At 44.9% G+C, this 24403-nt stretch overlaps 1 protein-coding gene across 1 annotated transcript in view; it reads left to right on the top strand.

Annotated features, from left to right (window-relative positions):
• Positions 1-23807, top strand: part of SLC15A5 (solute carrier family 15 member 5) — a 108541-nt gene extending 84734 nt beyond the window's left edge. Inside the window, exons 6-9 of the mRNA XM_073564592.1 lie at positions 4747-4935; positions 16715-16846; positions 16949-17057; positions 22520-23807. Coding sequence (XP_073420693.1) covers positions 4747-4935; positions 16715-16846; positions 16949-17057; positions 22520-22667 — 578 coding nt within the window. The 3' untranslated portion in view covers positions 22668-23807. The remainder of the gene's footprint in view (positions 1-4746; positions 4936-16714; positions 16847-16948; positions 17058-22519) is intronic.
• Positions 23808-24403: the final 596 nt, after the last annotated feature.

Genomic DNA, 24403 nt, shown 5'->3' with positions numbered 1-24403 from the left:
CTAAATCAATGGCACAAGCGTAGGGTCTATGTGGTGGCAGCGCCTCAGCCTAGCTTTTGGAAAAAACGTCTTTGAAATCCTTCAGGTACTCCGGAATTCCTTCCAGACCGACAGACGACACAGATACGGATTTAACAGCGTTCAGAAGATGTCCCAGGTTACCACATTTATCTTTACATCCCCACTGAGTGATCTTCCCTGTCACCCAATCAATGGTAGGTTTATGGCGTTGAAGCCAAGGCATCCCCTGTACCAGTCCTGCAGGCAAGTTATCTAGCACAAGACAACTTGGTTTTTCCACATGAGTGGAACCCACTTTTAGAGAGAAAAGTTCAGACCTGCAACAGATACTGTCCTGGGTAAGAGGGGATGAGTCAATTGCCACAAGTTTAACAGGATCCTGAAGCCTGACTGTCCCTATCTTATTAAGAGTCATAATTTTGGTATCAATCAGGTTCACGGCAGAACCACAGTCAACAAAAGCAGTAGTCTGAACCGGACCATTACCAAGTTCCAGTTCCACCTGCAGTACCATTTTTGCACGAGAGGAAAATTGTACCTGAAGGTCTGGGTAGCCTCCTCTACTACTACCCAGACGTAGTCGTTTCCCGCCATCTTGGAGGATGATGGACAGGAGGGGCAGTCCTTCGCCCAGTGTCCAGATTCCCAACAATAGAAGCACAACTGCTTCTCCCGGCGGCAGCTTTCCTTTTCCTCACAGGTGACAGCGCTCGCTCCATAGCCACAGGAAGAGTCCGGGTCTCATCTCCACTGAAGAATAATGGTGTTTCCAGTTGCATAATGCCTCTAGCCCGCAGTCTGCGATCCATGCGAACCGCTTGGGTCATGGCATCCTAGGGGAGTCAGGTGGAGGATGGAGTGCCAGGGCATCCTTCAGACGTTCACACAGGCCTCTACGGAACAGACCCCGAAGGGCGGCATCACTCCAGGAAATCTCGGCTGCCCAACGTCTGAATTCAGTACAGAACCATTCGGCTGAGTGCTTCCCCTGACAGACACTCATCACCTAGTCCTCAGCCAAACGCACTCTATCAGGCTCATCATAAATAAGCCCTAAGGCTTCAAAAATCGCATCCACAGACATTCTCTCAGGGGCAGAAGGGGAAAGCAAAAATACCCAGGCTTCTGGGGACCCCCTAAGCAGGGACATCACCACCCCCACCCTCTGCTTCTCATCCCCAGAGGAGCGGGGTCTCAAAGAGAAAAAGAGCTTACAGCCCTCCTTAAATGCTCTGAATTCATCTTTGTTACCAGCAAACGTGTCCGGCAATTTAACCGGGGATTCAGGTGGGACTAAAATGACATCTCTATTCCCCACCTGCTGGAAGCCTGCGGAAAGCACCCCCTGAACCGAGTCCGCAACCCGCCATTGGGACTGGGCCAGAGCTTGGTGTTCCAAACTAAGCTTCTGCAGCGACTGAGTCAAGCATTTCACCTGCTCAGATAAAGCACACATTGGGTCCATGCTGCAGAAGTGAGGAGAGAAAAAAAAATTGTAGGCCAGTTATAATGTCAGGAACACTGCACTGAGCTTGCTCACTGATCCAGTGCTCATGTCCTGAGTAAAGCGAACTGTGCTCAAAGATACCTGTGGAGCGAGCAGCAGCCGAGTAGGTGCGTACTTCAGAATAGCAGGACCTGAAGCACGTGACTGCTAGGGGCGTGGCCTAAACTCCAGAGAGCTAGGATCTGCAAGATAACTCCTAGCAGGGTAACTGCGAGACAAAGTTACCAAGGGGCATAGACAGGGAGGATAGTCAGGACGTAGCCAATGAGTCACACACAGAGATAGCTGCAAGGTACAAGAGGGGCGAGCAGAGAGTAGTCAGGTCACAGGCAATGAGTCATACACAGAGATAGCTGCAAGGTACAACAGGGGCAAGCAGAGAGTAGTCAGATCACAGGCAATGAGTCATACACAGAGATAGCTGCAAGGTACAAGAGGGGTGAGCAGAGAGTAGTCAGGTCCAGACAATGAGTCATACACAGAGATAGCTGCAAGGTACAACAGGGGCGAGCAGAGAGTAGTCAGATCACAGGCAATGAGTCATACACAGAGATAGCTGCAAGGTACAACAGGGGCGAGCAGAGAGTAGTCAGATCACAGGCAATGAGTCACACACAGAGATAGCTGCAAGGTACAAGAGGGGTGAGCAGAGAGTAGTCAGGTCCAGACAATGAGTCATACACAGAGATAGCTGCAAGGTACAAGAGGGGTGAGCAGAGAGTAGTCAGGTCCAGACAATGAGTCATACACAGAGATAGCTGCAAGGTACAAGAGGGGCGAGCAGAGAGTAGTCAGGTCACAGGCAATGAGTCATACACAGAGATAGCTGCAAGGTACAACAGGGGCAAGCAGAGAGTAGTCAGATCACAGGCAATGAGTCATACACAGAGATAGCTGCAAGGTACAAGAGGGGTGAGCAGAGAGTAGTCAGGTCCAGACAATGAGTCATACACAGAGATAGCTGCAAGGTACAACAGGGGCGAGCAGAGAGTAGTCAGATCACAGGCAATGAGTCATACACAGAGATAGCTGCAAGGTACAACAGGGGCGAGCAGAGAGTAGTCAGATCACAGGCAATGAGTCACACACAGAGATAGCTGCAAGGTACAAGAGGGGCGAGCAGAGAGTAGTCAGGTCCAGGCAATGAGTCATACACAGAGATAATAACGCAGTACAAAATCAACAGGCAAACTCACAACGGGAAACAGAACCGGGTCAGAACCATATAAACAAGCTATAGCAACAAACAGGCACACAGGGGTCAGCACACTCGGCCAAAGGCAAAAGTATAACTGGCAGGGATTGTAGCTTCCCAGGGGTTTAAGAAGCTCTCCCAGAACCAGAAAGAGGTCACAATCATTAACCCCAGGTGTGCAGGTCAAAACCTGTACCGAGCTCCAGACATTAACCCCTGACGTGCAGCTCAAAAACCTGCACTGGGATCATGACAGAGGGAACACTGAAGCCCTCAACCCTGGATCCCCTGATGAACTCTTGTACTTTCTAAGGAGGAAACGCGTCGGGAATAAGAGGGAGCTGAAATGGCTGATAAGTCCCACGACTGTGTGGAACCTTTTTTTCATGGCTATTGATATCGGATTATTTACCCATTTATGTGCTGGTTTCTGAAAGTAGAGAGTAGATTAACACCACTACTGGGTGGGATTCCTATACGACGATTTGATGTTTAGTTATGTAGCCATTTTGTTGGACATAAAGAAAAAAAATCACATTGGGCGTTAGGCTATTTTGACTGAGGGCATAAGAAGGAGCTAATTATCTAGCAGCACCTTGTCATCTGATGTCTCACTTTGCACCCACTTGTTCTGTTAGTGGTCCTTGTGCTATAAGACCACTTGACTATTATGGGCACTGTGCAATAAACTTATTGATGATAAACTTCTTTTGTTTAGACTGTAGCCCCCCAAAAGACTATTATTGTGATTACATACTCTGGCCATATCGTTAGTGTTGGGTATTAATGTGACTGTATATCTGGGCTGCATCCCTCCTGGAACATACAGCAATAACTATGAGATATTCATCTCTTTATTATACCTTGATTTGACCTGGGGTGCTCCCTTCAGCGGTGTTTGTATGTGTGTGTTTTTGTGAATATTTTAGTGTGTAGGATATATAGGGTGCACTAGGGTCCCTATGGCTACCGACGTTGCCATCACATCTACAACTAGGGTGCCACCTCCGTTGGCAGAACCTTAGGGCTCATTTAGTGAGGGATTAGCCCTTAGACAAGATGTTATACTTTATTTTTCCTGCTGACCCTCTATTTTTGCACCATTTTTAGAGGTCTATTTTCTTTTGGTGTTTAATAAATATTGAGACCCTACTATTTCAGAAAGAAGGTTTTGACCAAATCGAGACCTACCATAAAGGCTAGAGACTTTCCAACATCAGTAACCAAACCTAGACCCACAATAAAGGTCAGAGACTCCTCAACAACAGTAACCAAACCTAGCCCTATCATGAGTGCCAGAGTATGACCCACATCAGTAACTAAAACCTAGACCCACCAAAAAGACTGTAGATTTGTTAATATAAGGAATATTTCAGTCTTTCTGGTGGGCATAAGTCTTGCTCAAAGATGATGAGAATCTTTGGGCTTCTGTGGTGAGTCTGATTTGAGTTAGTGATGTTGACAACCAAAACTCAGACTCACTATAGAGGTCAAAGGCTTCTCAACACCAATAACCATAATGTAGTACCACCATGTGTTTAGTTTTATCATGGCTCATTGTCAACTTTTCATGATTCAGATTCAACCTCCACAACAGTCAGGATCTTCTCTAAAAAGTAGTCTTTGGTCCATGTTGGGCAGTAAAATTGGTTGTTGTTCAGTGCATCATACACCGCGCATGACCTTCATGGTTTCCTTGATTTCTCCTGCTGAGGGCAAGGGTCAGTTTAGGGTTCCTGCACCCAGTTGTCAGTCTTGTACCATTTCTTCTCATGTCTCTGTAATTCAGACGGGACAACTAGATGGAGCAGGATGTGTCTTCAATAACCATAGCATAGGTCCATAAGGGACATGTAAATAATGGAGGTAGCATTCTCCCTGGCCAGAAAGTAATAGTGATCTGGGGTCCTAGACTTTATTTAACTTGGAGTCTTTGCTTTATGGCTGATCTGATGTGGAGGAGATTCCTGGGGTCTCAGGATACCGGTGATCAGAGAATTAACCATTTGTCATTTCTCCGCAGTTTGTGGCCACGTTGCTGCTGCTTTATCCCTGCTCATTGCTGGAATCTACGAAATCCATCGCAAGTGGTTTCCGCTGGTGGAGCAGACTCTCTCGGGGAAGGTTTTGTTGGTGTCCTCCATGTCCTGCCTCCACCTGGCTCCACAATATGTCTTCCTGGGAATAGCCGAGGTCATGGTGGCGCCTGCTTGTACGTGTCACATAAAGTAATTGCACTCCCCCCATTCAGGGTCTAATCCCGGGAGGTCACATGTGTTGGTCGGGTCAGTAGAGCACAGGGAGTTGATCAGCGTCTGCAGACTAAACCCTCTGGGACTCTGAAGTTCTCAACTGAATCCTCTGGTACTCTGCAAATTCCGACTGAACCCTCTTGGACTCTGTAGAACCTGACTGTCATGAACTGGAAGTGTTTGGTTGCCCCCAGGTCTTCTTCAGGAGGGATTTTAGTTTATCCCACTTTCCAGTTCCGGTTTGGAATTTGCAGCTCTCTGGCGCCCCCCTTACCCTCAGGTCAGTCAGGGATCTGCACATACGATAGTCGCCAGACCGGCCACCTGGTCGTGTACTGGCTATTTGGATAATCTGCAGGGAGGGCGGTATGACTATTCCCACTCTTGGCAGGGAATAACACTTTATAAACCTCCGTCCGTCACTGCCAGAGTCTTCCAAATATCCCAGAATACCCTTCGCTGCCACCAGCTCCTGATTTTAATTTATATCAGGTAAGGAGCCAACCGAATCAGTAGCATTGACTTAGTCGAAGGACGTGGGGATAGTAAAGTTTTAGATTTTACTCCAAAAGAATATGCAGTGTTTACAAAAGTATGAAAAGATGTTACAAAATGAGACAATTACAATATGTACAGATAATTATAAAACAAAAGAGATTAAAGTGAAGACTTACATATTTCGGTTACTGGCAAGCCATGTGGTGTGGGGGAGGGAAGACGTCTCAATGCATCAGGTCAGGTTGCCCAGCTTCTAGTAGCTGACTTTGAGGGTAAAAGACCCCCCTTGTCTGGGCCTCTGAGTTTTATACCCTTGCCCAAAACTAAGGGTCTCCCTGGATGTCCTCATGGGGTGGGCGGAGCTATGGAATGCACTCCCCTTTTCACAAGGACTGAAAACCTACTAACAACTTATTAATTTCACATCTCGGGCTGGAAAACTCGGAGAGCCACGGCGGGACTATCATCATAGAATCATAGAATCATAGAATCGTAGAGTTGGAAGGGACCTCCTGGGCCATCTGGTCCAACCCCCTGCTCAAAGCAGGATTCGCTAAATCATCCCAGTCAGATGTCTGTCCAGCCTCTGTTTGAAGACTTCCATTGAAGGAGAACTCACCACTTCTCGTGGCAGCCTGTTCCACTCATTGATCACTCTAACTGTCAAAAAGTTTTTTCTAATATCTAATCTGTGTCTCCTCCCATTCAGTTTCATCCCATTGCTTCTAGTCTTTCCTTGTGCAAATGAGAATAAAGTTGAGCCTTCTACAATGTGACAGCCCTTTAGATATTTGTAGACAGCTATTAAGTCTCCTCTCAGTCTTCTCTTTTGCAAACTAAACATTCCCAAATCCTGCAACCTTTCCTCATAAGACAGGGTTTGCAGACCGGTCACCATTCTGGTCGCTCTTTTCTGAACTTGCTCTAGTTTGTTGATGTCTTTTTTAAAATGTGGTGCCCAAAACTGGACACAATATTCCAGATGAGGTCTGACCAAAGAGGAGTAGAGGGAAATAATGACTTCACGTGATCTAGACTGTATGCTTCTGTTAATACATCCTAGAATTGCATTTGCCTTTTTTGCTGCTGCATCACACTGTTGACTCATATTCAGTCTGTGATCTATTAGTATACCCAAGTCTTTTTCACATGTGCTGTTGCTTAGCCCTATTCCTCCCATTCTATATATGCTTTTTTCATTTTTATTGCCCAGATGTAGTACTTTGCATTTTTCCCTGTTAAAAACCATTCTGTTAGTTGCTGCCCACTTCTCCAGTTTATTTAAATCTTTTTGAATCCTCTCTCTCTCTTCTCTAGTATTAGCTATCCCTCCTAGCTTTGTGTCATCAGCAAATTTAATCAGTTTACCCTCAATTCCTTCATCTAAATCGTTGATAAAGATGTTGAACAATACAGGGCCCAGGACAGAGCCCTGTGGTACCCCACTTGAGACATTCTTCCAACTGGATGTGCAGCCATTTACGACCACTCTTTGGGTCCGATCACTAAGCCAGTTATGAATCCACCTAACAGTTGCCTTGTCCATTCCATACTTAGTCATTTTTTCAATAAGGATTGTATGAGAGACTTTGTCAAATGCTTTGCTGAAGTCAAGATATACTATATCTACAGCATTTCCTTGATCCACCCAATCAGTGATACCGTCATAGAAGGAAATTAAGTTAGTCTGACATGACTTATTAGTTACAAACCCATGCTGACTCTGTTTAATCACTTCATTCTTATCCAGGTATTGACATACATGTTGTTTAATAATTTGTTCAAAGATCTTTCCTGGTATAGAAGTCAGACTCACCGGCCTACAGTTGCCTGGGTCCACCTTCTTCCCCTTTTTGAAGATAGGAACAACATTTGTTCTGAAATTAGCTTTCTATTAACCCTACACATGGAGTGGAAGTATGACCCGGTTAAGCAGAAATCCGTTTCTCGGATTCTGCTGGTGCTGGCATCTAGAAAACTCACTGGGTAGTGGTTCTGCTATTGTAGATGTCAGAAATGTGAGATTCTTACCTATATCAATAATTGGTGCCATTACATTTGATCTTAAATGAACACTGTACTAGGACAAAGAAAGTCTTGGTTTGCCATGTGCTTCAGACACACGGCGGAGGGGGCTGCTCACAACTAGTGATGAGGGAGTATACTCATTGCTCGGGTCTCCCCGATCATGCTCAGGTGGTCTCCGAGTATTTTGGCGTGCTCCGAGATTTAGTTTTCTCAGCTGCATGATTTGCGACTGCTAGACAGCTGGAATACATGATACATGTGTGAAATGCCTGTTTGTTAGGGAATTCCCACATGTATTTAGCCTGGCTTCAAGTTACAAGTCATGCAGCTGAGACGACGAAGAAAACTAAATCTCCTAGCAAGACAAAATACTCTGAGATCACCCGAGCATGCTCACGGAGACCCGAGCAACGATGCTGCTTGCCCATTACTACTCACAACACATTCTTGTGGGGGAAGAGTGGTACAGAATTACGCAGGCACACAGAGTGCCAGGCAGCCGCGAGTCGGCAAGGGGCTTTGTGTGTATTGTAAACACCTGGTGGGGGGCAGGGCAGTGTGTGTGTGTCAGTCAAGCAGTGTGAAGTTCTAGAAGTGTACTTTCAATATGGGCATATTCATTTCATCGTGACACTGACCAAACCCTCTAGGACTCTGCAGACCAGATAAACACAAGCTTGTATAGCCGTATTCTGTGCTGCCAAGGACTCTGCTCTGTTCGCTGTCACAGGGACCACACAAAGGAAGGAGGAGACACAAAGTGTAACACCCCTCCATGGGCAGGGTTTCAGGTAGTTCTTAAGTCAATATGGTGCTGACCAGAGGAAGCTGAGTAACGTGACTGCTTAATATCTGCGATATGATGTTATACTCCAGAGATATCTAGGTTTTTGTTATATGTAAATTAGCTGTTAGGTTCTATGGGTGTGACATAGATCTCCCGGAGACTCCGCCTCCAAGAATTATTATAAGGAGTTACCAGTGTGATGTGCGCACCCTGCTCTCCTGATCTCACTGCAGAGCTGTGTGTGATTATATCCAGCGGACACCGGGAATGGATGGCAGGATCTTCTCTGGGGTAGACCAGGCTGCTGTGGGAAAGTCCTGTCATCTGGCTTGTCTGCAGATGTGGTTCAGCTTTAGGGCTCCCTGTCCTCTCACACTGGGTTGCAGGGCTGTCAGCACTCACTCTGTGCCTGTGTGTCCTCGGCCCTTAAGGGGAAAGATGTCCTCTCTCAGCAATTGATGACAACCCACATGTCTCTCTCTTTGACTATCTCCTCCTTTCTTCTCCCACTTGCTCAGCCATTTAGGCTCTTCCTCTGCTACTTCTCCTCTTAGAGGATATAATGTGGAGCATAGGCTGTTGGGAGTTGTAGTCCAGGGAAATCCAGAAAAGAAGCATTATAGTCTGCTGCTGTAAATGTTTGCTTATTCCCAGCTACAGAAGTCTCCATGCACCATGCTGTCACTGCAGGCGCTACAACAGGAAAGAGGAGGAAGAGCCACAGGAAGGAGGAGGAGACAGAAAGGAGGTGAAGGCACAGAAGAATGTAGGAAAGAGGAGGAGATACAAGAATGAGGCAGAGCCATAGGGAGGAGACCTAGGAAGGAGGAAAAGGAGCCACACAAGAAAGAGAAGTCACAGGGAGAGGAAGGAGACAGAAAGAGACAGAGAAATACAGAGGGGGAGCCACAGAAAGGAGGAGCCACAGTAAGGAGGAGATGGGAAGGAGGCAGAGCCATGGGAAGTGTGGTATACCAGTTCCCGTTCTACCTGTTGCTGAATGAGGCAGTTGTCATGTGGCAGTAGATTTGTTCCAGTGTGTCAGGATTACTTTGAAAACTGTAAGTTAGGAGATGTAATTCATTGCATTGTATAGCAACGACTCATAAATGTGCTTTGCTGCCATCTACTGGCCAATGTGTATATGAAAGCTAAGTGATTATTCTCCTCACAATAAGCTGCCATAGAAATGGGTGGGAGGAGCCTCCTAGCTCAGGCTCACAAACTTCTTGAGGTAACTTCCAGTTCTGGGCGGTTCAAGCTGCCTGAAGGAGCAAACACTACTGCTCCCATCAAAGTTTACCATGTGTGTCCACGCTGAGGGGACATCTTCCTCCACATAATCTCCTCCACAAAGGAGTGAAGTCTTCTAGATAGAAGTGATAACGCTGCACATGTGCTCTTCGGCATGCTGGTTATACTGCTTGCTTTTAGCCAGGACCAAACCAACGTGGCTGTTATGTCACTGACTTTGCTTAACCTACCCCCTGCGAAAGGGAACGGTACACTCAAAACTGTGAGTACTTCCACGCTTTAGTGTGAAGAGAACTCTGTTCCAGCCGCCCTGAGAGGCCATAACCTCGCTTGTCTCATGAGGAGAGAATCACTACTTTCATACGCACAACATACTGTGAACTTTGCCTTTAAGAGACTGTACTCTGATACCTCCTTCAGTGAGATTGCACTGACACCACAGGTGCTCCGAAACATGCACCCAAACCACCGCTACAGGAGTGCACACAGGGGTCCTACACCATCCACAAGTGCCACCTCCTGCTATTAACAATTGTTGTGGACACGAGGGAAGTGTTGAGGGGTACAGTGACCCAGTTCAGCTACCGCGACATCATTATCTGCTGCCAGTGGGACTACATGCCCCAGCTGGCCCTTCTGCAACATCTGGCACCTCCCCAGTGGCTCACCACAATTTTTGGCGTCACGGACAGTTTTCATCTGTGTGCCTATGTAAGGGTCGGCCAGGGCGGTAGTCGTGGCTGAGGTAAACGGCTCAGGCATGCCATCGTCTTCCCTCACTTAGACATGACAGTTCTCTGTCAGCATACCTGTTGCTCCATTCTTCTCACTTTCAAGGCCTTCCCCAGGTGGCTGCGCATTTTTTCCAACTCTTTTGGCAAAAAGGAAGACACAGTTCAATTCCAGCTTTAAACAAGAAACTTTACTCTTGTGTATTCTTAGTCAGTTCTCTTCAGTTACAGCATTGACATCATGTAACACGCAATCTGTCTTCTTTACTTTCCCTAGTTTCTCACTGTCACCTTCCAGAACATTCCCGGGCCGTCCCATTCCTGTCAGAATCACAGCATCCTCCCTGATCCGCTTCACCATTTTTGGGAGTTCCCCTGTCTGTTTCACCCCAGACAAAAGGGCATCTGCCTCATAATGAGCGATCTGTGCTGTCGTACTGCTGCCAACTGTCTCACTACCATCTGCAGTGTAGTGCTCGGTAGTGCAATGTTCTGCACTTCTGTCATCTGTGGTCCTCAGGCCCTGAACGGCAGGGTTCATGACCTTAAACATTATGGGGCTACCTGCCCTGTCAGGGCTACTAAGCCCAACTGACTAAAATGCCAGATGCTCCCTGACCTAACCACAGTTAGCCCCTCCTACATTAACTTTTTGCATTCTGAGCATAACTATATCCCCATCTAGTGGGTCTACTAGGGAACTACACTTGCCCTACATAAATACGATAATAGCAAAGCATACAGAGAATTATACGGTGGACATTAATCAAAATTAAATATACATAACATAAATAAAAGGCACATATATCACGGCTTTAGACATCGCTTACACCTATATCAGAGACTCTGTCCGATTGTGAGAAGTCACCTCCGCATCTACATCATGAGTGAACCCAACGACAACAGCCAAGCTGGTGCTAGAAGCCCTTCCGTGCCCGTTGTGTGCAACATGCCGTTCTCTGTCCCATTTTATCCTGGGGCACCCTGGTTGCCACGCTACATGAGGGAGCCACACACCTTTAGAGACTTCCATGACAAGTTGTTGGCTCACTTTCTGTTTTACCCCCTCTCTCCAGAACATCAAGTGCAGATCCTGTCAGCTTGAGGGTGCTGCTTCCAGGGAAGTTCGACCCTGACCCCATCAGTGAAGAGAACCCCTGAACAAAGCCTTGTGTAACTGAAGAATGCCTTTGAAGTTACATCCATCTCTGAGGTCAAGATGAGATGCTTCACCTTTGCAGACTTCAAGACCCTAGCCATCCATGTCCTCGGCAATGAATATACATAGGGAAACTGTCATCCTTGGCTGTGTCTGTTCCTGCTACCCCTCCATCTTTCCAGATGACATCCCCAGGTGCCATGCAAGGTACACAAGCTGTGCAGACTCCCGCTGTGGACTTCAAGGCATCCCTTGTAGCCCGTGTACATGACATTGCCAGAGGACTTGAGCAAGTCTCCCAGCAGATCAAAAACCTGAATATTCCACCTCCATGCTCCAGGGAACAAACCCTCTCTCCCCTGAGCCTCCACCCAGAAGTCTACCTCCAGACCAAGATGCTCACCGTAAGAGACCTTTCATAGAATCATAGAATGGTAGAGTTGGAAGGGACCTCCTGGGCCATCTGGTCCAACCCCCTGCTCAACGCAGGAGTCACTAAATCATCCCAGACAGATGTCTGTCCAGCCTCTGTGTGAAGACATCTATTGAAGGAGAACTCACCACCTCTCGTGGCAGCTTGTTCCACTCATTGATCACAGCATTGCCACAGATTTGGACACACCGAGGCCCAGTGCTATTGGTTAAACGGGCCACCCCCGAGTCTGAGGACCACCCCTCAGGAGGGAGAAGACAAGGTCCAAAGGGATCATCCATGTGGGTGCCTCGCTTCATCTCACCCTGCCTGCACATAACTATCCTGGTAAACCGTGTTCCTCTGGAAGCTCTCATCGACACTGGCTCACAGTTAACACTTTGCAGAAGTGGGCATATCTTGAACATTGAGACTTTAGTGGCTTAAATAACCCTCCAGATGTCTGGATGAACATTATAGCTAGTAAAGGTCAACCTACACCTCACCAGGGTTACTGGGAGCTCACTATTCGGATTGGAGACATTAAGCTCCAAAGACAGGGTGTCATTGTATCTGATATAGAGGATGAGAGTTTTGCTATAATAGTTCTAGGCATGAATGTTCTTAGAAATTGTTTTCCAGAAGTGTTGTCTGCCTGGCATGCTCTCTCCCTACAGCTACATCTTCTGATCAGCGGACCATTCAGCATGCCATTCAGGTGCTTGTCGTCCAGCACAACTTTGCGAACAGCAAAGGTGAAATTTTCCGTGTCCGCGTCTGAGACACCCGACCTGTGATTCTACAGCCTAGTTCAGAGACCATGGTATGGTGCAGTGCCCGACCAGGTATTGAAAATCAAGATTATCAGGCTCTCCTCAAACCAATCCTGCTAGAAGGACAACCATTAGTGAAAGCTGCTCACAGCATTGTAACTGTCTCCATCGGAAGACTGCCAGTTCGACTGATTAAGTGACGCACCTGTAAACTTCCACAAATTTCATCCAGTAACGCAGTTGTCTCAACTCTCACCAGAAGTCATCATCCCAAGTGAGGTAACAGCTAATCAACATCCACGCAAGCTGTCCAAGACAATAAGAAAGCTTCTTCAGACCCCTGGTGGACTGAGCTGAATGTGGGAGATGCCACTTTTCCAGTAGAGAGAATCAAAGGAGTTCTGAACATTGCCAAGCGCCATCATCAAGCATTCAGTAAGCACCCTTTGGATTTTGGTAAGACTACTCTCAATCAGCATCGCATCATCCTCCCATCAAGCAACAACATAGTCCCATACCACTTACAAAGTATCAGCCTGTCAAGAAAATGTTTCAAATTTCAAAAACTGACCGTCACATCCAAGCATAAGCATAGTGTGAACAGGTGCTTAACCTAGAGTCACCAACTCATATACATTCAAGCAAAAAGGAAGCACACTGCAGCACCAAACCATGCAAACATGAAAAATGAATAATGAATTGCATCACTGCATTAGAAGTACGAAAAATTGAGAAAGTTTAGCGCATAAAATGGCCAAGTTATGTGTACCTGGAAGCCACGGTAAGGCGTTCCTCATTTTCCAGGTCCCTGTCTATGCCAATCCTCACTAAGACTGTAGTCTCCATCTGAATGGGAACCTATGAAAAATCCTCTGTTAGGACTGAAGTCTATATCAACGTGGAGGGGAAATATTTCAAGACATGAAAGAGGCTAATGTCATATGTAAAAGTCAAAGACCTTGAGCTGCATCTCTGGTCCTTGTGAAAAAGAAAGATGGCTACATCTGTTTCTGCATGGATTACTGCAATAGGAACATCACACACAAGGATGCCTACCCCTTGCCACGAAGTGACTGCTCTCAGATCTGTCTCATACTTCTCTACCCTTGACTTAACCTGCGGATACTGGCAAGTTCCCATGGCGCCAGAGGACATAACGAAGACTGCCTTTACCACATCAATGGGGCTTTTTTAATTTAATTTTATGCCTTTCGGGCTTTGAAGTGCCCCTGCTACTTTGAAACGTTTGTTGGAGAGATGTCTTGGCCACAAAAATTTCCAGAGTGTCCTTCTTTACCTTGATGATGTCATTGTCTATTCAGGGACATATGAAGACCACATTCATCATCTATCTGAAGTCTTCAAGGCACTAAGCCAACATGGCCTCAGAGTCAAGCCCTCCAAATGCCACTTGCTAAATCCACAAGTCAACTACCTTGGACATGTGGTAAGCGCAGAAGGGGTACAACCTGACCCAACAAAATTGCTGCAGTTCAAAACTGGAGAACGCCAACTACCGCCAAAGACGTCCGAAGCTTTTGGGATTTGCAGGCTACTATCGCAGTTTTATTCCTCACTTTGCTCAAGTATTTGACCCACTTACTGAGTTGCTACGGGGACGTCCCAAGGAAAACTAAAACCGTAGTCTTCTAGTAGAGTGGACAAATCGTCAAGATCAAGCGCTCCAAACTCTGAAGACCCTTCTTACCCAACCACCTATCCTGGCCTATCTTGATTACACACAGCCATTCCGTTTGCATACAGATGCTAGCCTCCAAGGGCTATGTGCTGTTTTGTCCACGTCCAGGACAACAAGGAGCATGTGATTGTTTACGCCAGCCGTAGCCCAGAGGGACTGAGAAGAATGATAACTACAGTTAGTTCAAGCTTGAACTGCTTGCACTTGTCTGGGCTGTTACAAAAAAATTCAAGAATTACCTGGCTGCCACGCTCTTCACTGTCTAGATAGACAATAATCCGCTAGCACACCTGGATACTTCCATGGAGCCATGGAACAACGGTGGTACCGAGAATGTCCTGCATGTAACATCACAAAAATGGATGCAGAGATCAAAAAGCACCCCTATACCCTATCAAGTCACAAAAAGCAGGAGAAATTGTTGCTCTTGATCACGTGAAATTGGGTTCAACTCGCTCTGGCTATATATATATATGTCCTCACAATTGTGGACCATTACGCAAAGATTGCCGCTACTGCTCCTGTCAAAGATCTTACAGCCAAATCTGCAGTTGAAGTCTTCTATACTGAGTTCGTCCAACACGATGGATGTCCAGACCACATCCTCACTGATCGCGGACCTGCCTTTGAATCTCAGCTTTTCCACGAGCTGTGTAAGTACAGAGATTGCATGAAACTGCGTACCACCGCTTACCATCCACACGGTAATGGACTATGCGAAAGAGTAAACCAAGTCATCATCGGTATGCTGCGCACTGCTTCTGCTACCAAGGGAACTGAGTTGCCTGAGATTCTGAAATTTCTTGTCCACATCTACAATAACACAACCCATTGCTCAACAGGTCATACTACATTCTATCTGATGTTCTGCCTACAAAACCAGCTGCCATCAGACTTGGCTCCAGGTGCAAAAGTACCTGACACCATTAATCATTCTCCACAAATGGACTGGGTGATTTAGCCCTGCAGACGCATGGTGGAAGCCAAGGAAATTGTTGTTTCGCATGGAGGAAGCACAAAGAAGAAAAGAAGACTATAATCAACATTTTCATGCCAAGCCCTTACAAATTGGCGACCGTGTCTGGCTTCAAAACAACCATCGGACTGGAAAATTGGATACACTTTAGGAAGTTGAACTGTATTCAACAACTGCTATACCCTTTCCATCGTCTGATGTGTATGAGAGATCCAAAATTGGTTGGAAACCCCTGACAGTACACAGAAATCGCCTAAAACTGTGTCTCAAGGAAGAACTCCGGAGGGAGTCGCCACTACCTAAGTCACCTTTCATTGGAACACAAAATCCTCCAGATTCATCCGGAAGACTTCTGAGCTTCGCTGAACTTATCTTTGCTCCACAATTTGGGTTTCGTGGCTATCATCAGTCCATTCCTACCTCAACAGAGAATACTTTTCTTCCACCTGAATCTAAAGGCAATGGACAGTACCTTTTAGATGCTCTTAGCGAAGTACAAAAGGTTTCCTACCTGTGCGGTACAGGGACTAGGTACCTCACCAGATATCCTTCTTGGATGATATGCCCTCTTGGCATTTACATACTCAGATTTACCAGATTAATATGTATTCTTTTTCTAGTTAATATAACAGGTCAAGGCCTGTGACTGGCTCACAAAACCAAGAAATGTTAAACCTCATTAACCCCATTTACCTGTAACAGTATTACAGTTCTTACTAAGAATGTTGTTTATGCTCATGTTTATTATTGCATTTTTCTATGGACATTTACATCAAATGCCTAGAGATTCAATCCTAACAATGTTCTGAATATTTCTCATGTTTCTATCCTACATTGGTTTTACTAGTAATTATTCCATTTTGCCTTGCACTTGTGTAAAAAACTTTTCTTCTGTATTCCTAACTTTGTCATTTGTACAAGGCTCCACCCTCCAACTGTACGCCGAGGACGGCTTTTCTTAAGAGGGGGAGTTTGTGGTATCTCGATACCCATTCTATTGCTGCTGAATGAGACAGTTGTTGTGTGTCAGTAGATTTGCTCCAGTGTGTTAGGTTAGTTTGGGCATTGTGAGTTAGGAAATGTAATACATGACATTGCACCAAAAAAAGAGCATGAACCACACCTCTAAAAATCATACGTTGATCTAGTGCCGCTAGGCAAAAATTTATATAACTGAACATGAGGTTCTTAGTTTAACATTCTGATCAGACTGTATGAAGCCCACTGCCATGTCACGGCAAACCTCGCAGTGGGTCCTACCGCCATAATGGAGCGGAGCCGTGCACCAACCACCCCACAGCAGAAATGCAACAGCAAGGCAGATGGCCCAACTCCTCGTGGCGGGGCAACAGAGGAAACAAAAATATTGGTGAATATGTTGTGTGCAGGGATCACTGACCGCCACCCCCTCACTATCCACAGGTTCTTTCATTACATTCTGCCTGGCTCCCAGCCGGATCCGAGGTCTCTGTATGGCAGTGATGACGGTATTCCAGACATTCGGCTGCTTCTTAGGAGCATTACTTATTCAGATTACGTTCTCAGCATCAGAAGGTTTGTATCCAGAACTAAGCAGCAAATCTCACTGCTGTATAATATAACTGATATCTGGGGAGCGGTGATGTCATTTCCTTTGATCTTGCTGATTTTTCACAGGAGACTGGTTTCCAGATGACTTGTCTTGCGGGCACATGGAGTGCTTCTTCTTCCTCTTGGCCTCCGTGATGCTCCTGAATGCCTTGGCTTTCTGGCAAGTCTCTCACAGGTAATGGGGCAGAACTCTCCTCCTCACCAGACTTTGCTCCTTTCTTCTCTTGGGTTCCTCCATGTCTGAGGTGCAGATGTTGGCCATCACCACATCATGGAGAATCTTCTATTTCATAACAGTAAATCCCAGTTGTGAGAGTTTTAGCCTCAGCAGTTGTCGGCTTTGGCCGCTTGGTGTCTGCTGACACTTCTTCAGGCCTACAGACAGTTTGTTGATGCAATGGTCAGTGCCGTCTTCTGTTATGAATGAGTCACCGTAGGAGGCAAAAGCAGAAATACAAGCTAAGTCCAGAAAACCAGAGAAGTTGGCAGCTATCAGATTGCAGACCCCTCAACCTATCAACACATCTAGCAGTAGCCGTGGGGGGTTCCTTCGATGCCCTAGACCCCTCGATCACAGCCGGAGAATTACATAGGCCTAAAGAAAGAAAGGGGAAATCTAAACTGCCCCAGAGCAGACCCCAAAGCAATAGGCAGCCCCCAACATATAATGACGGTGAAGCAAGATGAAAACACTAACACAGACAGAAAGATAGACTGAGCAAAGACGGGGCCCAAAACTACCTAGATAGGAAAGGACAGGAAGGCTGCTGTCTGCAATCTGCCAAAACCCTATCAAAGACATAAGCCAACAAGCTGATATGAAAAAGGCCCTGAAGCAGCTAGGCTTCAAAAACTAAATCAGCACTCAGGTATTTTCAGAAGACAGAGCTAAATGAATTCAGCACACCCCAGCAGGGAATGGCAGAAATCCAGAAAAACAAAGCAAAACAAAGTCAAAGCACCAATGCAAAAGGCCGAGCAGCAAACAGCTTTAGAGGAGCAGGAATTCAGACTGGTCTCCAAGGATCCCACAGAGAAATCACCCGCAGGGCAGAAGGGCGTCAGCAGCCTTATATCCAGTCAGTAACTCCACTCAGCCAGTCATCATCATCAGCCTCAGTTGTTTGATAATCAGGCTCACTACCTTTCTTTACCAGAAGAGGGAGTTCCTCGGGCCTCAGTAATGAAGGGGAAAATGAACTCACAACAGTCTTCTCTTCCACCATTTGGGATTGTCTGAGATTTCTTGTATAGTGACAGAGCACCGCTGACTATGACGGCAGCCATGAGTATAGACTACCCCTGTGTATATCATGGGCATTTATGGGAGGGAAGACTGTAGTGCCGGCGGTTTCCTTTTTACCTGTCTGTTTTCTCCATATTGTGATATAAAATGTCACCTGATGTGATCACCAGGGACCATATCCTGCGCCCAATCTCTGGTACTTGGTAACTCCTGCATAGACCTTCACATACACAGTGGGCCAGAAGGTCCAGCTGGGATCTCAGCCTGGGTTCTGGTGTAAATGGTTGAAATATGATCCTAATTAATACTAGGCGCCTCAAAGAGAATGCAGAGGACCAAATCTATGGATGACTCCAACGAGTCCACATCCATACAATGATAGAATTTGCCATCTCTGTCCTACAGATCTTTACATGAGTCTAGGTGGCCACAGCATTGCTTAAGCTCAAGAGGAGTGTATGTATGCATGAGCCTAACAGGAGTGCATGTATGTATAAGCACTAGAGGGTAAGCACGCATGAGCACTAGGGAGTGTATGTTTGCATGAGCATTAGAGGGTATGTACGCATGAGCACTAGAGAGTGTGTGTACGCATGAGCATTAGAGGAGCACATTTACACATGAGCATTAGGGAGTGTATGTACGCAGGAGCACTAGAGGAATGTGTGTACGCATGAGCGCTAGTGGAGTGCATATACGCAAGAGCAAGAAAGGACTGCATGTACACATGAGCAAGAGAGGAATATACAGTTGTGGCTAAAAGTATTGACACCCCTGCAATTCTGTCAGATAATACTCAGTTTCTTCCTGAAAATGATTGCAAACACAAATTCTTTGGTATTATTATCTTCATTTAATTTGTCTTAAATGAAAAAAACACAAAAGAGAATGAAGCAAAAAGCAAAACATTGATCATTTCACACAAAGCTCCAAAAATGGGCCAGACAAAAGTATTGGCACCCTCAGCCTAATACTTGGTTGCACAACTGTTAGCCAAAATAACTGCGACCAACCGCTTCTGGTGACCATCAATGAGTTTCTTACAATGCTCTGCTGGAATTTTAGACCATTCTTCTTTGGCAAACTGCTCCAGGTCCCTGATATTTGAAGGGGGCCTTCTCCAAACTGCCATTTTTAGATCTCTCCACAGGTGTTCTATGGGATTCAGGTCTGGACTCATTGCTGGCCACCTTAGAAGTCTCCAGTGCTTTCTCTCAAACCATTTTCTAGTGCTTTTTGAAGTGTGTTTTGGGTCATTGTCCTGCTGGAAGACCCATGACCTCTGAGGGAGACCCAGCTTTCTCACACTGGGCCCTACATTATGCTGCAAAATTTTTTGGTAGTTTTCAGACTTCATAATGCCATGCACACAGTCAAGCAGTCCAGTGCCAGAGGCAGCAAAGCAACCCCAAAACATCAGGGAACCTCCGCCATGTTTGACTGTAGGGACCGTGTACTTTTCTTTGAATGCCTCTTTTTTCTCCTGTAAACTCTATGTTGATGCCTTTGCCCAAAAAGCTCTACTTATGTCTCATCTGACCAGAGAACATTCTTCCAAAACGTTTTAGGCTTTTTCAGGTAAGTTTTGGCAAACTCCAGCCTGGCTTTTTTATGTCTCGGGGTAAGAAGTGGGGTCTTCCTGGGTCTCCTACCATACAGTCCCTTTTCATTCAGACGCCGACGGATAGTACGGGTTGACACTGTTGTACCCTCGGACTGCAGGGCAGCTTGAACTTGTTTGGATGTTAGTCGAGGTTCTTTATCCAACATCCGCACAATCTTGCGTTGAAATCTCTTGTCAATTTTTCCTTTCCGTACAGCAAATTAGAGTAAATAAACTCCAAATACGAAGCGTTCCATTAAAATACAATTTATTTCAATATATTTTTAAAAATGACATACACAATAAAATAAAACAAGATGTCTCCAAAATGAGACGTCACCAAAAATTATTTAAACCACCGTCAAGGCTAACAATTATAACCATTCAATTCAAAATAAACAGCATATTTTTATGCCAAATAATTGAAAGAGACTAATACACTTTATATTTAAAGAGGTATATATATCAGGAAATCAATCCATATAGAAGCAGAGCCCAGCTATATTAACTCCATAGTTATATATTTATTGTCAAAAAAATAAGTTATACGTATCAGCAGAGCCCAGCTCCATAATCACATATTTATTCCCAATAAAAAGATTATACATATCAAATAATACAAAATCTATGTTAAGCGTTTTCTAGAGGAAATGAATTTATACCTGATAATATGTAATGGTGGCGTCTCACTACCCCGACGCGCGTTTCGTGGTCTGCTTCTTCCGGGGGCGTGGTTTTGTGAGGACAAGGAGGGTATTTAAATATACCGGTATCCAATAAAAATGTCGGACTGATAAATACATACTGACGGCATAGTGACGCATGAACGCTAATGCCGCGCCCCATAGTAACCATCGATTCCCTAGAGACCGCTCACTGAACCACAGCTATAAGATAAATGTGGTCACGTAATGAGCGCCTTAGTGAATCGGTCTGGGTCCGGGTAACCAGCGCATGCGTACCGCCATTCAGCATGTTAAAGTTAAAAGGGAAATCACCAGCTTCATTCAATCAGCCTCGATCTACACAGTTAGCGCACACATACAGCCGTTCAATATATGCAAATTGCAAAGAGACAAAATTGTGTGCGGGCAGTACGGACTATTTATAGTAAGTCCAAATTTAATATAAGCATAATAGTATAATGAAAGCGTCAGTAAGTCCGGCTAAATCTGAACATATAGCCCAAATAGGGGAGTTAGCTGTGGCCATTCAATATGTAGGGCTTGTAAAGATTATAAAAAGCCCCAGTATGCTTGCGGTAAAAAACGGACTGTTTGTATCAAGTCCAAACTAAAACCCTCAATAGATCAGGCTGGATACAGACATATGACAAAAAAGAAACAATTACAAGAAAAGATTACCCTATAGTGATAGAAGAATAAACAACAATAATTAAACCACAATATATAAAGAAGGTTTATATTAATATAGTGCGATGTGACTAAATATAAAAATAATATTAATCACCATATTAACAGGTGTAGGAATTAAATAAAATTAAGTGAATAAAAAGTGCTTGGAGTAAAAAGGTGAAAGAAAAATAAATACAAATATAATAATTAATAATACAATATATAAATATAAGTCCCAAAGAGACAAATACCAAAATACAGTTATTTACACAACCCTATTTGTAATAATAATCACATCCATAGCATATAATGTAAATATACAATTACTACAGCGAGATAACTTACATATCATTACAAAAAGTTAATAACAAATATTCTCAAATCTCTGTAATAATTTTTATCATATTTCTTACAAATCCTAATACTTCTGAATAAAATCACAGAACTATATATATGTATCTTCTCTGGAGAATGCATTCAACTTCCTTATAAACAGTGATAGCTTGTCCGACACATGGGAAACCAATATAGCCACAAAAAAAGGGGGACATCCAAAAGCATCTAAATAATAAACATCTTTATCCAACATCCGCACAATCTTGCGTTGAAATCTCTTGTCACTTTTTCTTTTCCGTCCACATCTAGGGAGGTTAGCCACAGTGCCATGGGCTTTACACTTCTTGATGACACTGCGCACGGTAGACACAGGAACATTCTGGTCTTTGGAGATGGACTTGTAGCCTTGAGATTGCTCATGCTTCCTCACAATTTGGTTTCTCAAGTCCTCAGACAGTTCTTTGGTCTTCTTTCTTTTCTCCATGCTCAATGTGGTGCACACAAGGACACAGGACAGAGGTTGAGTCAACTTTACTCCATGTCACCTGGCTGCAAGTGTGATTTAGTTATTGCCAACACCTGTTAGGTGCCACAGGTAAGTTACAGGTGCTGTTAATTACACAAATTAGAGAAGCATCACAGGATTTTTCCAACAGTGCCAATACTTTTGTCCACCCTCTTTTTATGTTTGGTGTGGAATTATATCCAATTTGGCTTTAGGACAATTCTTTTTGTGTTTTTTCATTTAAGACAAATTAAATGAAGATAATACCAAAGAATTTGTGTTTGCAATCATTTTCAGGAAGAAACTGAGTATTATCTGACAGAATTGCAGGGGTGTCAATACTTTTGGCCACAACTGTATGTATGCATGAGCCTGAGAGGAGTGCATGTATGCTTGATCTTGAGAAGAGCTCATATACTCTTGAGCTCAAGAGGAGTGTATGCAAAGGTCCAGACGGAGGACATGTATGCATAAACCCAGGAGGAGGATTAAGGTGGGAGAGCACATGTACACATGAGTTTTGGGAGGAGCACATGTACACATGAACCCAGGAGATGGAGTGCTTTCATCAATTTTTTTTTTTGTATGGCAGATACTTGGACCTCAATGATCAGAATGAACATGGTTTCAGACCCAGTCTTCTGGAGGAGAAGTTGCTGCTACATGAGAAGTCTCTCAAGTTCTACGAGTCTTTTCTGGCCTGGCCATCATCACTTGGCCCTATAGAGACAACATTATAGCGTTCATCTTCCAGAGTAAAATTGTGAAATACTGGACACTATGGAGGCCACCAGGTAGGGGTTCTGAGGATCTCATCCACTGGAGACATAGGTCCCATTTACTGTCACGATGAAGATAACAAACTTCTACCAAATCAATGGTCTAAGGAGATGCCCCAATACCTGCAAAGGCCTTGTAAGGACAATTGCTGCAAAGCCAGCGCCATGTAGATGAGTCAGTAATTCTAGGGATGGAGCCCTCCTCTGTTGGTCAAGGGTCGGGCCTGAGTGTCATTCTCATAATGATGTCTACATGTGACCCCACATATGCCATAATTCCATATTGTATGGCCATAATGTAATCAGGACCAAAGAAGCTTACAATCTATCATAAGTGACTAATCTCCTCTGGTGTGTTGTACACCTTCCTGGGGATTTACCCGAAAACTTGGTCTCATATGGGTCAATCAACTGTACCTGTGGCTTCAAATAGAGACCTGGGGTATGTGGATTCCTATCCTAAAGATAGAAGTTGATGGATCACAGGGACCAGTTGTGAGTCGAGGTGAGAAGATCAAAGGGGGCAAATATGTTGACAATCCTGAGCCAGAGTATGAGCGGTCAAAAGGGCCGATCATGAGATGAAAGGTGAGGTGGTTACAGAGACTGATTCTGAATCAAGGGGTGAGGGGTTAAAGGTGACAATTTTGAGGCAGAAGGTGAAGGAGTCATAGGAGCCAATCATAAGCTACAGTGTGAGGTGTTTCATGGGCCAATCGGGAAATGAAGGGTGAAGGTTCATGTAGTGAAAATCAGGAGTCAGTGAGCAAGATTGTCACAAGGCCCAAATATGCCTCCAAAGGCGGGGGCTCAGAGGAGCTGATCATGAGGCTGAGAAAGTTAGAGGGGCCGACCATGACTCAGAGGCTGAGAGGGTCAGAGGGAATAACCATAAGCCAGAATCTAAGGGGCTCAGAAGGGTGATATAGAAGGATTAATGTTTTTCCTTCTTGATCTAGAATTTGTTTTTATATTAGTGTTGTAGCCTTATAGTCTCATATTCAAAGAGTTTATACTTCTTATCTCATATGCAATGATTTTAAGATTCTGCAAAAACATGTTTTGGGTACATGTTAAATAAAGTCATCATGACCTGGGTAACGAGGGCTACATGAGTTACTGAAAATGGTATAAGAGACAGCATTCTTGTGTGAATGAACAGAAAGTGACTTGCTCACAAGTGTGCATGCTTTTCGGTGTGAATGATATGCTGTGTTAATTTTTATATGTATGTTTAGGAGAACCTCTGAATGACATAAGGAATAAGTAAATAAGTCCCTGGTTGATAAGAGGCTCCGTTAGGTGTGGTGTGTTGGTATCTGCTTCTAGTTGTGTGGTTGATGTACATCTAGTTGAGGGGTAGCCCACTGCACGGCTGGTCTAGTAGGTGAGAGGCCAATCTTACCTGGGTCTTCCTACTTTAGTCAGCTGGTCTAATGGGTGAGAGAGCTGAAAGAGCCTTCTGTTACGCCCTGCTGGTCTACCGGGTGAGAGCCACGAGAGCCTTCCCGCTACACCTTTACCGCTCATTCTGACTTGCTAGAGTGTGGCCCGTAGACAAGGTCCAGGCACACTGAGGGCATTTGCAGAAAGGTGAGCTGTCTGGAGAATAAGCTGTAGCCATGGGCAACTTGTTCTGTGTGCAGTCAGGGCCCCCAATGGGATTCAAAACAGCTATACAGATCGTAAAAGACGAT

This window comes from Dendrobates tinctorius, unplaced genomic scaffold, assembly GCF_039654945.1.
Source record: "Dendrobates tinctorius isolate UK_male_01 unplaced genomic scaffold, ASM3965494v1 ptg000464l, whole genome shotgun sequence".
In the NCBI taxonomy this organism is placed as follows: Eukaryota; Metazoa; Chordata; class Amphibia; order Anura; family Dendrobatidae; genus Dendrobates; species Dendrobates tinctorius.
Note: the sequence above shows the minus strand (reverse complement) of the source record. Positions and strands in the feature narration are given on the sequence as shown.